General features: G+C 41.4%; 1 protein-coding gene across 1 annotated transcript in view; it reads left to right on the plus strand.

Annotated features, from left to right (window-relative positions):
- RYR2 (ryanodine receptor 2) overlaps positions 1-13,739 on the plus strand; it is a 698,126-nt gene that overhangs the window by 486,409 nt on the left and 197,978 nt on the right. The window contains exons 51-55 of the mRNA XM_074948896.1: positions 166-306; positions 1,770-1,933; positions 6,005-6,083; positions 6,876-6,965; positions 7,974-8,111. Of these exons, the coding sequence (XP_074804997.1) occupies positions 166-306; positions 1,770-1,933; positions 6,005-6,083; positions 6,876-6,965; positions 7,974-8,111 (612 nt within the window). The remainder of the gene's footprint in view (positions 1-165; positions 307-1,769; positions 1,934-6,004; positions 6,084-6,875; positions 6,966-7,973; positions 8,112-13,739) is intronic.

Genomic DNA, 13,739 nt, shown 5'->3' on the forward strand with positions numbered 1-13,739 from the left:
TGTAAAGGCAAATAGTATATTAGAACATGAACTTCTTGAATGAATTGAGAGACTGTTCTAGTGTGTAATTATTGTGTGGATCGTATAGTGTTTGAATGTCAAGATAGATAAACACAATCAATTATGTTATATATTTTGGATGCTTTCAAAATATTTGTGTTCTAGTTGCTGACAAATCATTATGAAAGATGCTGGAAGTATTATTGCCTGCCAAGTGGGTGGGGCAACTTTGGTGCTGCATCAGAAGAAGAACTTCATTTATCCAGAAAGTTGTTCTGGGGTATCTTTGATGCCCTGTCTCAAAAGGTAATTTTTATGTAGTTCTCCATGATCACAACGTACGCTGATCATTTCTATTCAAAGTATTTATTTCAACTGAATTAATTACATCAAAATTATGTAATTACATTATAAATTCTTCTGCATCAATTAAGAAAAATACATGCACAACAGATTATGCGGCAAACGTCGAATGTGCTAAAGCTATATGTGTTTTTAATACTATTTAATCAAATCGCTAATAATAGTGTACACTTATAAGATCCTCAAAATGCTTAAGTTTAATAATTTGTCAAGGAATATGCAGCTTCCAAGATAAATATAATCATTTTAAAAAATAAAATGGTATCCATGCAATCCTGTATGGGTCCAGTCCTGTATACCCTTACATTTTATTTGTCTTTTTGTTTATATGACTTCTTATTACTGTACAGTAAAAGAGAGCCCTTCCAATGATCTTACCTTGACAATCTTTAAAAACACACCGATACACAGACCCATCTGTTACCACAGGTGAAATCAATTCATGCAGCAACAGCATTAATATAACAAATGTTAATTCACTTCTTCACCAAATCCCCACCAGAGTCCTACACCACCTCTATTCAGTCCTCCCTGTCACCTATCTCATCACAGGTAAGGAGGAAAAATGGGCCTTGTAGTGTGTCCTGAAGGTTAACAACCTCTGGCTGTTATAGTCTAAGAAGGGAAGCATACTGAATCCTTGCTTACACAGTAGGACCTTTTAGTTCCATGCACCCACTCACTGTAATAAGGACTACTTATATGAGTATGAGTTTGTAGGATCAGGCCCTATATTATACACTATAGTAGCACTAATGAAATGTATCTAGAAGTTAAGTTTAATTTGTTATAAGTACCATCATATTATCTCTTCAGGACTTGTTTCCTCCTTGGAAGAAAAACTATTGATAATTTAATAAATTTAAATCATGCAAATGTTTATTACAGCTGTTTTTTCATGATCATTTAAAAATTTTAAACATGAGCTCAACTATCTTTGAAATATCATCTATACCTTTGCTGAACAAGACTTAGATAATGCATTTGGACATTATATAGTGTTTTTTTCCCCCCAACCTGATGAGGATTTCACCATGATGGGAAGCCATTTGGTATAGAAAATCCAGGTTCTTGGACAAGTGTTGGATATTCCTCTGCTTTACTCTGTTCTGTCACCCTGTGCGGGACCAGTCCGGCTCCCACCAAAGTGAATAATCGTTTTTCCATTCGACTTCAGTGAATGCAGGATTTGGTCCTAAGTCCAGCTTCAGTATTCAGTCGTATTTCAGTGTAGTTGAGACGTCAGTTTTTTATTTTCAGAACTGAGAGTCTGTTTCACATTGAGTAAAGAAGTTGTTCCATTACAATTTGGCTTCATGTATGGCTATAATGATGAATCAATTTCAGCAATAACAGAAATAATCTCCATTCACCACTGTGTCTTTTTATCCCATGTTTCTTCACAGAAGTATGAACAGGAACTGTTCAAACTGGCTTTGCCCTGCCTGAGTGCAGTTGCAGGAGCTTTACCCCCAGACTACATGGAATCCAATTATGTCAGTATGATGGAAAAACAGGCTTCAATGGATTCAGATGGGAACTTTAACCCACAACCTGTTGATACCTCAAAGTATGAACTTTTTCTGTTGCAGCTCATTTTTACCATGAACAGTTTAAGCCTGTAATTGAAATATGGTAGTAAAGAAAACACATAAGTACATGCCCATCTTGAATTACCATCCTTAAGATAGAATGGGGGGCTTGTTTGGTTGTAAAACATGAAAGCCACAAGTGGTTCACTATATATTCCTTGGGCACCTTACCACAAATGAGATAAATTTTCAGCATGGCAATTAAACTACCTGAACCCATTTGTTCTCGGAAGCACCTAGCACACTTTTGGGAGTTGTAAAAGTAAATAATAATTAATAGTTAACAGGAGCCAAGTGCTAAATTCCTGTGACTGCCACTTAAATATTACTCTGCAAAATGTGGTGGTGATTGTACATTGATGTAATGCCTTTTTATCCAGAAGGATTCCAAGCTACAGGCCACGTTCTGGCTGTTTTGCACAGGTGTGCCAAGATGGGGAGTGGGCAGAAGGAGCGCTCTCTTTAGCTTGCCACGTCTTTGCAATGGGCAGCCAGAATCCCACTGTTAGTGTCCTATGAGTGCAAGAGCCAGCAATTTTATACACCCAAAGTGCACAAAGCCCAAATGGATTTAATATCCTGGATGTGACCATAGCCCCATACTTCTGCACATGATAAAAACTTGACAGAAATAAGACCACAGGCTACTACTTCAACAAGATTACTTGTAGGCATGGCTTCGCAAGTGCCCTTATAGACTTTCTGTCTATCTCAGCACTCAACAGGCAGAATACCTCAAAGAGCTGCCACTGGTGCACTGGGCTTATGCACACTCATGGCCACAATGTGACGGTGGCTGCAAAAGCCACAATCTAGCCCTGAACAGAGGAATCATGTTGCCCACCACTAAAGTACAATCACCTCTGAAGTGTAATGTGCTAAGTGTCTAACTACATAACAGTCCTACACAACCATTTAGGACATGAAATGAACATTACTTTATCCAGTTGATATTGCTGGAGTGAATTTTAGGTAGACAGAATATAAATAACCAAATAATTAGAGTTTGCCCAACTCTCTGGTGGCCACACTCCTGACTGTGAAAAAGTGTTGTTATGGGACTTTCAAGGACAATAATTTGTCAAGACTGGTTTTTAACCTCTTTCAAAAGACATCATCTGAAGCATCACAGTTTCCCCTTAGCGCCATACTAAGGCATTGGTGAGGTATTGGTTCAAAGAGAAAGTACTGCCTTACCAATATCACCTCCGTCATGAGCTGTTTACCTGCCAGTCCCCCATCTAAGTACTAACCAGGCCTGACCCCGTTTAGAAGTGATTATAGGTGATATGGCTGCAGGCTGCAATTTGTTCAATTTGTGACTTCATGCAGAGTACTGTATTGTGCCCCCTAAACTCCCCCCCCAAGCCCCCTGCTGAGCACACATGATGAATCTTTTTGGCTTTTTCCTACTTCATACCTCGATAAATTTTTGCACAGTACTACACTAATTGTTAACCACTTGGAATGATTACTGTTGTACATCTCTCTTTTCTCTGATCCTATGACAAAGGATTAAAGGACAGACTCTCCTTGCTTCCCAGTAGATGGCACTATAACATTGTCTATCCCTGAATCCGCTGTCATAGAATGGGAGAAGAGGGTACTGTGACAAACAGTTATCAGTAAGCAATTTTCCTTTTCTAGAGCACAAGTGTAGGAGACTGCTTTATATGATAAATTGTTCATTAGAAAATGTTCTGTAGCAGTGGTCTCCAACCTTTTTACACCCAAGATCACTTTTTGAATTTAAGGGCAACCCAAGATCTAAGCTGCCCCTTCCCTGAGGCCCTGCCCCTTCCTTAAAGCCCCACCCTACTAACTCTGTTCCCCACCCCCCCCCCCCGTCACTCACTCTCCCCCACCCTCACTCAGTTTCACCGGGCTCAGGTAGGGTTTGGGAGGGCGTGCTGGCTCTGGGCTGGAGCCAAGGGAGTCGCAGTGTGGGAGGGGACTCTGGATTGAGCCTGGGGCCGGAGGTTGGGGTGCAGGAGGGAGCTCTGGGCTGGGGCAGAGTGTAGGGGTGCAGGAGGGGGTACAGGGTGCTGGTTCTGGGAGGAGGGTCAGGGCTGGGGCAGAGTGTTTGGATGCAGGAGGGGGTGGGGGTGCTGACTCTGGGAAGGGGGTCAGGGCTGGGGTTGAGGTGCAGGAGTGGGTTTGGGGTGCAGGAGGGGGTATGGGGTGCTGGCTCCGGGAGGGGGCTCAGGGCTGGGGTTTGGGGTAGCACTTATCTCTAAAGCAGGCTCCCTGCCTACCCTGGCCCCCCCACTCCTGGAAGGGGCCAACGTGCCTCTGTGGCCCCTGGGGGGGGGCGGGCGGCACGTGGCTCCACATGCTGCCCCCCTCTGCAAGAGCCCTGCCCCCCGCCCACGGGGCTGCACTGGCTGCTTCCAGGAGCAGTGTGGGGGCAGGCCAGGCAGGGAGCCTGTCTTAGTGGCAGCCCCGAGGTCGGGATCGACCGGTTGGTGACCACTGTTCTGTAGTATTTGTTTTTGTTTGAAAGAAAAGTATTACTGCTCTTTCCGTAGTGGTAAATCAATCTCAACTTCAGTACCCTCTTGCGCACCTGAAAGATTGCTAGTTTATTTGCATATTGATTTTTTTATTTTTCATATTGAATGGCTTTTAGGCATTCAATGGGATCTGAAATCTGTACCATTTTGAGTGGCTATAAACTGCAGTATTTCAATTATATAATGAAATTTGCAGGTTTATAACATGCTTTAACAAGAGGTGGTTGACAGTGAATTTATATTATGTATATAATATGCACTGTATTTCTGGAAAATAGGAACTGAAATATATGTTAAAACACAAATAAGTTGATGTTAATAATCTAAATCCATATCAGAAAACTTCAGCACATTTTATACATCATTACACGCATAAATTTTAATGCCAGAAGGAACTATTGTGATCATCTAGTCTGACCTCTTGGACATCTCAAGCCACAGAACCTCCCCCACCCAATCCTGTAATAGAGACATAACCTGTGGCTGAGTTACTGAAGTCCTCAAATCATGATGTAAAGACTTCAGGTTACAGAGAATCCACCATTTACTCTAGTTTAAACCTGCAAGTGAACCATGCTGCAGAGGAGGGTGAAAAACTCTCAGGGTCTCTGCCAACATGGCCTAGGGGAAAATTCCTTCTCACTCCAAATATGGCAATTAGTTGGACCCTGCGCACATTGACAAGACTCACCAGTCAGACACCTGAGAAAGAATTCCCTGTAGTAACTCAGAGCCCTCCCCATCTAGTGTGCCATCTCCAGCCATTGAGGATATTTCCTACTAGCAGTCGCTGATGGTCCACACGCCATTGTAGGCAGTCTCATCATACCATCCCCTCCATAAACTTATCAAGCTCAGTCTCAAAGCCAGTTAGGTTTATTGCCCCACTGCTTCCCTTCAAAGGCTGTTCCAGAATGTCACTCCTTTGTTGGTTAGAAACCTTCATCCAATTTCAAGCCTAAACTTGTTGCTGGCCAGTTTATTGCCCTTTGTTCTTGTATCAACATTGGCACTTACCTTAAATAACTCCTCTCCTTCCCTGGCATTTATCCGTCTGATGTATTTATACACAGCAATCATATTTCCCCCCAGTCTTCTGTTGGTTAGGCTAAATAGGCCAAACTCTTTGAGTTTCCTCTCTTAAGATAGGTTTTCCATTCCCTGGATCATCCTAGTAGCCCTTCTCTGCACCTGTTTCAGTTTGAATTTATTTTTCTTAAACATGGGATATCAGAATTGCACACAGTATTCCAGATGAGGTCTCATCAGTGCCTTGTATAATGGTCCTAACATTTTTCTATATCTACTGAATGCATCCGATGAAGTGAGCTGTAGCTCACGAAAGCTTATGCTCAAATAAATTTGTTAGTCTCTAAGGTGCCACAAGTCCTCCTTTTCTGTAGGGGAATGCAGCACAACAGTACACTCTAATTGGCAGTATATAGTGCTCTGTAATTTTTCAGAAATTTTCTTTAAAAGAACCCTTTCAAATTATAACATATATAATGTATTGAAATTTGTTTTTTTCTTTTTCAGTATTACAATTCCTGAAAAGCTAGAATATTTCATTAACAAATATGCAGAACATTCTCATGATAAATGGTCAATGGAAAAGGTAACATTATATTATTTTCTTATCAAAGTGCATTCAGAATATTAACGCTCTACCTATATTTTCTGAGGATTCTACTTAAGTTTTTACTCAAGTTTTTGGGGTTGTTGTAGCATTACATTAGTGATGTCTGGCTAAGACTGTACCATCATTTTTATCTTGAGTTGCTTTTTTCAAGAGTTCTATAGCTGCACTCATCTGGTCAGAACTTGAACATACCAGCATTTTGTTTGTGTGTGTGTGTGTGTGTGTGTGTGTGTGTGTTTGTTTTGAGAAAAATGTAATTGGTAGATTTTTAAGTAGTTTTGTTACTTCACACTTTAAGTTTTATTTTTTCAAAAGACATTTTATATCTCTGTAAAAACCACAGTCTTGGTGTTAAAATCTGCTGTCTGCCTCAAAGAGTGTTGTCCCTATTCATACAGACACCCTGGCAGAATAGTAAATAAGAAAGTATATTCAAATGTATTTACTTTAAGATAACATAAATGTTGTGATAAAATAACAAAAGTCTGGACATTCAGAAGTAAAAATGACATTGGACCTAACTGATTCCACTGTGTGTGTGTGTGTGTGTGTGTGTGTGTGTGCGTGCGCGCACGCGGGGGGGAGGGCAGGAGGTTAGGTTGTGAGGGAGTGGTGGGGAAGGGAGCAAAAGATTTAGATTTGAATAAGAAAATGGTCTTGCAGACGCATTACCCCAATTCTTTTTTATAAGTAAATAAATATAAGATTTCTGATTATTCTTTCTTCATATTCTCACTGCTTTTTCCTTTCTTCCTTCACTTTTTTCAGTTTGCAAATGGATGGATATATGGTGAAACATATTCTGAGTCTTCCAAGGTGCAGCCATTAATGAAACAATATAAATTATTATCAGAAAAGGTGAGGAATTTGTTCATTCTTCATTACACAGATGTTTCTAAACATTTGTTTCTCTATCTTTGGTAAGAGGCAACTGGCTGTTAGTGAAATTTGGCATTTGGTCTTTGTCTTCACTGACACAAAGATGTTTTTTGTTTGTTTTTTTTGTTTTGTTTTACACAGCAAGATAACTAATGTGGTTGTTACCTCACTGTACAATCCTAAATGGAGACAAAACACTTGTAGTTTTTATTGCGAGGTAGCTAGGTGAGGTCAGCACCATAGCCCCCAATCATGGTTGACCTCACTGAGTCTACCTTGTGTTAAAACTAAAGTGCCTTGTTTCCACTTTGTTTTTACAATGTGATAGCAAACCTCACCCTGTCCCCAACCCCCTGTCCACTCCCACACCCACACCCACACCCAAACTCTGCTGGTGCAGGGGGTGCGGGTGGGGAGAGCACATAGCCAGGTTGTCGGCCCCACCAACCCCCCCCTCCAGCACCAGCGGAGGTCCCGGGCTGTGAGCCGCCGCCCACCCCCACCCCACCCCGAGCACCCAGGCCACCCTCACCCAGCACCCATGATGCCCCCAGGCAGCCCTCCGCAAGTTTTAGTCGGGGTATATAATAAAAGTCATGGACAGGTCATGTGCCGTGAATTTTTGTTTACTGCCCGTGTCCTGTCCGTGACTTTTACTAAAAATACCAGTGACTAAAACGTAGCCTTACTCATCCGTGATACTGAAAAAGTGCATAATTCACATGTCCATATGATTTGGTTTGCATAAGTGGTTCGGGAATAAATAGTTGCCCTTACTGTTTCTCTTAATTGGCCTTCTTATCCATGCACAGACTGCTTCTTTGCTGTTTCTATCCCACAGCAGGCTGTTTGCAATTTGTCTCAATGGATGTAAATTTGCAGTGCTACACAACAGGGCAGAGGGCTAGTAATAGTGCATTAGATTTTATTCCATTCAGTTATATAATCATCAAGATAGTCAGTCACTCCCATGTGTACTTACCCTAGGAAAAAGAAATTTATCGGTGGCCAATCAAAGAATCTTTGAAAACCATGCTAGCTTGGGGATGGCGGATTGAAAGGACAAGGGAAGGAGATAGTATGGCTCTTTATAATCGGACACGTCGCATATCTCAGACAAGTCAGGTGAGTACTGTGACAGGCTTCAAGCCATTTTATTAAAGACTATGTACTGATATTGTGTGTGTCTCTGTCTTTTTACCGGAATGGTGTATTTAAAATGCAAGTGTCAAAATCTGCTTGAGATGTTCTTGAGCTTCCCCCATGTATCTTTATTATAGCACTCACTTGAAGGTAAAGTTCACATGTCTATTAACGTCTTGTTTCACATGCTCAAAACTTCATGAAAACTCTCCTTTTCAGTTGTAATGTTCCCTTTTTGGCCATAACCCAAACATGAAAATCTAAGCAAAATCTGTTACCACGCTTACAAATTGTGCCAGGGTGAAAAAATGCTTGTGGTTTTAAAAAAAGGAAAAAAAAAACTTTGTGTAAACAAAAAATACATCTCAAAGAGACTGAATTAACAAGCTGAAAATGTCCAGTTTGTTAGATCTCCCAATAGAGTAGTTCCTACATAATTTGGTATTAAACATTTTTTTTTAAATTGAGATTGAAAAATTTATGCAATTTTTGAAATTTTTCACTTTGTTTAGAATCAATTATGATACTATTTATGATGATAATGTAATGCAAAGTAAGGCACACTGGAAAACATAGTCACAGCTACACATACAAAATGATAGGGTCTTCATGTGCTGTTACCACTCAAGAAAGAGATCTTGAAGTCACGGTGGATAGTTCTCTCAAAACCTCTTCTCAGTGTGCATCAACCATCAAAAAAGGTAAAAATGTTAGGAATGTTAGGAAAGGGATAGATAATCAGACAGAAAATATCATAATGCCACTATATACATCCATGGTACGCCCACACTTTGAATACTTATCTCAAAATAGCTATATTAGAATTGGAAAAGTACAGAGAAGGGCAACAAAGATGATGAGTGGCATGAAGCAGCTTTCATATGAGGACAGATTAAAAAGGCTGGGATTGTTCAGCTTCAAAAAGAGATGACGAGGGGGGGGGATATGACTGAGGTCTATAAAATAATGACTGGTGTGGAGAAAGTGAATAGGGAAATGTTAATTCATCTTTCACATAATACAAGAACCAAGGGTCACCTAATGAAAATAATAGCAGGTTTAAAACAAACATAAGGAAGTACTTCTTCACACAATGCAGAGTTAACCTGTGGAACATGTTGCCAAAAGAATAACTGTGCTAAAAAACAATTAGGTAAATTCATGGAGAATAGGTCCATCAGTGGTTATTAGCTAAGATGGTCAGGGATGCAACCTCATGCTCTGGGTGTCCTCTGACTGCTAGAAGCTGCGACTGGATGACGGGATGGGTCACTCGATAATTGCCTTGTTCTGTTCATTCCCTCTGAAGTATCTGGCACTGTCCACTGTCAGAAGATACTGGGCTAGATTGATTATTGGTCTGACCCAGTGTGGCCATTTTTATGTACAGCGCTGTTTGAACTGTTGTAATTAGGAAAACATTATTTTGTATCACAGAGAAATGAAGGAATATGTTTACATTCTGTTGTTCATAGGAGTTGTGTGTATAATTCTAAGTACACTGCCCTGAAAGATATTCTTAAGGATAAACAGGAGGCATTTTTCAAAGGGGTCCATTGACTCTCCAGTACATACATATAAATATTTTCAGAAGATGTGTCATTATGAAGACTGATGATATTTTAGACCCAATCACATAAATGGCTGTCTTTTTTTTTAACTCTCATGTTTGAAAATCTGAGCCAGTGCTGCCATGAGGCAAAGTTATCTAACTTCTGTGACAGGGTTGGGCCAGATGGCTATAGGAGAGTACTAGAAGGCAGATATATTAGCCCCAGGCTAAGTAGGTCCCTTTTCCCTGAGTAAGGTAACAGGAAAGGTTCCAGAACAATCAGGAACCTTCTGGAGACAATTAAGACAGGCTGATTAGAACACCTGCAGCCAATCAAGAAGCTGCTAGAATCAATTAAGGCAGGCTAATCAGGGCACCTGGGTTTTAAAAAGGAACTCACTTCAGTTTGTGGTGTGCGTGTGAGGAGCTGGGAGCAAGAGGCACTAGGAGCTGAGAGTGAGCACGCGGACTGTTGGAGGACTGAGGTGTACAAACATTATCAGACACCAGGAGGAAGGTCCTATAGTGAGGATAAAGAAGGTGTTGGGAGGAGGCCATGGGGAAGTAGCCCAGGGAGTTGTAGCTGTCGCACAGCTGTTCCAGGAGGCGCTCTAGACAGCTGCATTCCACAGGGCCCTGGGCTGGAACCCGGAGTAGAGGGCGGGCCCGGGTTCCCCCCAAATCCTCCCAACTCCTGGTCAGACATAGGAGGAGTCGACGTGGACTGTGGGTTCAGAAAAATGGCCAAGCTGAGGGCTGCCGTGAAGCTCCAAGGCGAGCAAATCCGCCAATAAGCGCAAGACCCACCAAGGTAGAGCAGGAACTTTGTCACACTTCATAAAGCACATCTTTTAAAAATCAGTGAGGAATATGGGGAAATCTGCCTAGTGGTAATAATGCCATTGTCAAATAACAATATGTAGATTATGGGAAGGAAAAGAGACTAGATAAATGGTCATGGTCAAATGAGGGAACCTGCCTCAGTTAACCAGCTTCCTTTTGTCCTTCAAGTTATCCCACACAAATGGCAAACTTAAGCTGTAACTTTGTTTTGTTGTACCAGTGGGTTAAACTTTAAATAGAATTTGTAAATTTAAAAATTATGCCTCTTTCTGGAAATATTGTTATCTCTCAGTGGTACAAGTAACAACTAAATTGACTGCAACTGTAAACAAATCTGAAATATACATTAATTTTTTATTCTATGTACTTTGTGACAGCACTTTAGCTTTGCAAAAAAAAGGAGTACTAGTGGCACCTTAGAGACTAACCAATTTATTTGAGCATAAGCTTTCGTGAGCTACAGCTCACTTCATCGGATGCATTCAGTGGAAAATACAGTGAGGAGATTTATATACACACAGAACATGAAAAAATGGGTGTTATCATACACACTGTAAGGAGAGTGATCACTTAAGATGAGCTATTACCAGCAGGAGAGTGGGGGTGGGGGGTGGGGGAGAAAACCTTTTGTAGTGATAATCAAGGTGGGCTATTTCCAGCAGTTAACAGGAACATCCAAGGAGCGGTGGGGGAAATAAACATGGGGAAATAGTTTTACTTTTTGTAATGACACATCCACTCCCAGTCTCTATTTAAGCCTAAGTTAATTGTATCCAGTTTGCAAATTAATTCCAATTCAGCAGTCTCTCATTGGAGTCTGTTTTTGAAGTCTTTTTGTTGTAATATTGCGACCTTTAGGTCTGAAATCGAGTGACCAGAGAGATGGAAGTGTTCTCCGACTGGTTTATGAATGTTATAATTCTTGACATCTGATTTGTGTCCATTTATTCTTTTACGTAGAGACTGTCCAGTTTGACCAATGTACATGGCAAAGGGGCATTGCTGGCACATGATGGCATATGTCACATTGGTAGATGTGCAGGTGAACGAGCCTCTGATAGTGTGGCTGATGTGATTAGGCCCTATGGTGGTGTCCCCTGAATAGATATGTGGACACAGTTGGCAACGGGCTTTGTTGCAAGGATAGGTTCCTGGGTTAGTGTTTTTGTTGTGTGGTATATAGTTGCTGGTGAGTATTTGCTTCAGGTTGGGGGCTGTCTGTAGGCAAGGACTGGCCTGTCTCCCAAGATTTGTGAGAGTGATGGGTCGTCCTTCAGGATAGGTTGTAGATCCTTGATGATGCGTTGGAGAGGTTTTAGTTGGGGGCTGAAGGTGATGGCTAGTGGTGTTCTGTTACTGTCTTTGTTGGGCCTGTCCTGTAGTAGGTGACTTCTGGGTACTCTTCTGGCTCTGTCAATTTGTTTCTTCACTTCAGCAGGTGGGTATTGTAGTTGTAAGAATGCTTGATAGAGATCTTGTAGGTGTTTGTCTCTGTCTGAGGGGTTGGAGCAAATGCAGTTGTATCGTAGAGTTTGGCTGTAGACGATGGATCGTGTGGTGTAGTCTGGGTGAAAGCTGGAGTCTTGTAGGTAGGAATAGAGGTCAGTAGGTTTCCGGTATAGGGTGGTGTTTATGTGACCATCGCTTATTAGCACCGTAGTGTCCAGGAAGTGGATCTCTTGTGTGGACTGGTCCAGGCTGAGGTTGATGTTGGGATGGAAATTGTTGAAATCATGGTGGAATTCCTCAAGGGCTTCTTTTCCATTGGTCCAGATGATGAAGATGCCATCAATGTAGCGCAAGTAGAGTAGGGGCATTCGGGGACGAGAGCTGAGGAAGCGTTGTTCTAAGTCAGCCATAAAAATATTGGCATACTGTGGGGCCATGTGGGTACCCATAGCAGTGCCACTGATTTGAAGGTATACATTGTCCCCAAATGTGAAATAGTTATGGGTGAGGACAAAGTCACAAAGTTCAGCCACCAGGTTTGCCATGACATTATCGGGGATACTGTTCCTGACAGCTTGTAGTCCATCTTTGTGTGGAATGTTGGGGTAGAAGGCTTCTACATCCATAGTGGCCAGGATGGTGTTATCAGGAAGATCACCGATAGATTGTAGTTTCCTCAGGAAGATAGCTGGGAGTGCTGGTAGCGTAGGGCCTGAGGAGAGAGTCCACATAGCCAGACAATTGATTTTCCCCCATGAAACTGTCTGCCTCTTGTGGCAGAAGAGGTATTTTCCCTAGTTCCCCATGCTGCCAAAATATTTTCAGGGACATCTTAGGCTGCTGAACCTGCCATTTTAAGAAGCAGTCTTTTGTCTTTAAGCTGTCAGTATGTCCCAGGTGCTCCTTCTTTCTGATGATGTAGGGAATATGGGAGGAGGCATCCTCTAAATGTGCCACAGAAGAGTCTCGGGGACAGCCAAAACTAAAATTAAAAATAATTTTAAAAGAAAGACCAGTATTGATGATCTCAGTTTTACTCTCACTTAAAAAAAAGACATGTGGCCTGCAACACTGCTAGATGACATTGACTTGGATATATTAGTAAAATACAAACTATTTTCATACTTCTGCCTTTCTTTGATGTATTAATTTTGTCTGATTAAATAGAAAAGCATGTGGCAGAAAGTAGGAGCCTTGCTCTGTGTTGCCCTACCCTATGAATAGTCATTTACATCACCACAAGAGATGTGGTAGCATTTTACACTCATATTGCCCTAATTTTACATGGAAGTAATGGTCTTTTCAGAATCAAAAATGTTGTCCTAGAATACAAGTCTGAGAGAAAATATCATGGCCTTTCGACACATTGTTGAATTCATCCAGATTTTGAAGTCCATTTCTAAAGTCATGCTTGGGTAATCAGAGAGAACTCAGTTCTGTTTAAACATACTGCTTAAGCATTTAGCCTTTGTCATTATGAAATGTTACTATGGATTCAGTATTTTGTCAATACAAAAGGTTATAGAAAAGACAATATAGCTTCAATTCAATATAGCTTCAATACCAATTTCTACATACAGGCTAGGCTCCTTGTCAGCTTTGTAAGTGCTTGGCACAGCTTCTGTGAAGGGTTGTGTTGATATAAATGTGTCCTTTTGTCTCCCCCCTCAATACTGGCCACTGAGTGCCAGGCTAGTTCTTGGGGTATATTAGCATACCCTAAAGGCTGCTGTAATTTACACTGACTAGCGGAGGCTCAGAGGAGC

The sequence above is a fragment of the Natator depressus genome, chromosome 3 (genome assembly GCF_965152275.1).
Source record: "Natator depressus isolate rNatDep1 chromosome 3, rNatDep2.hap1, whole genome shotgun sequence".
NCBI classification, from domain to species: domain Eukaryota; kingdom Metazoa; phylum Chordata; order Testudines; family Cheloniidae; genus Natator; species Natator depressus.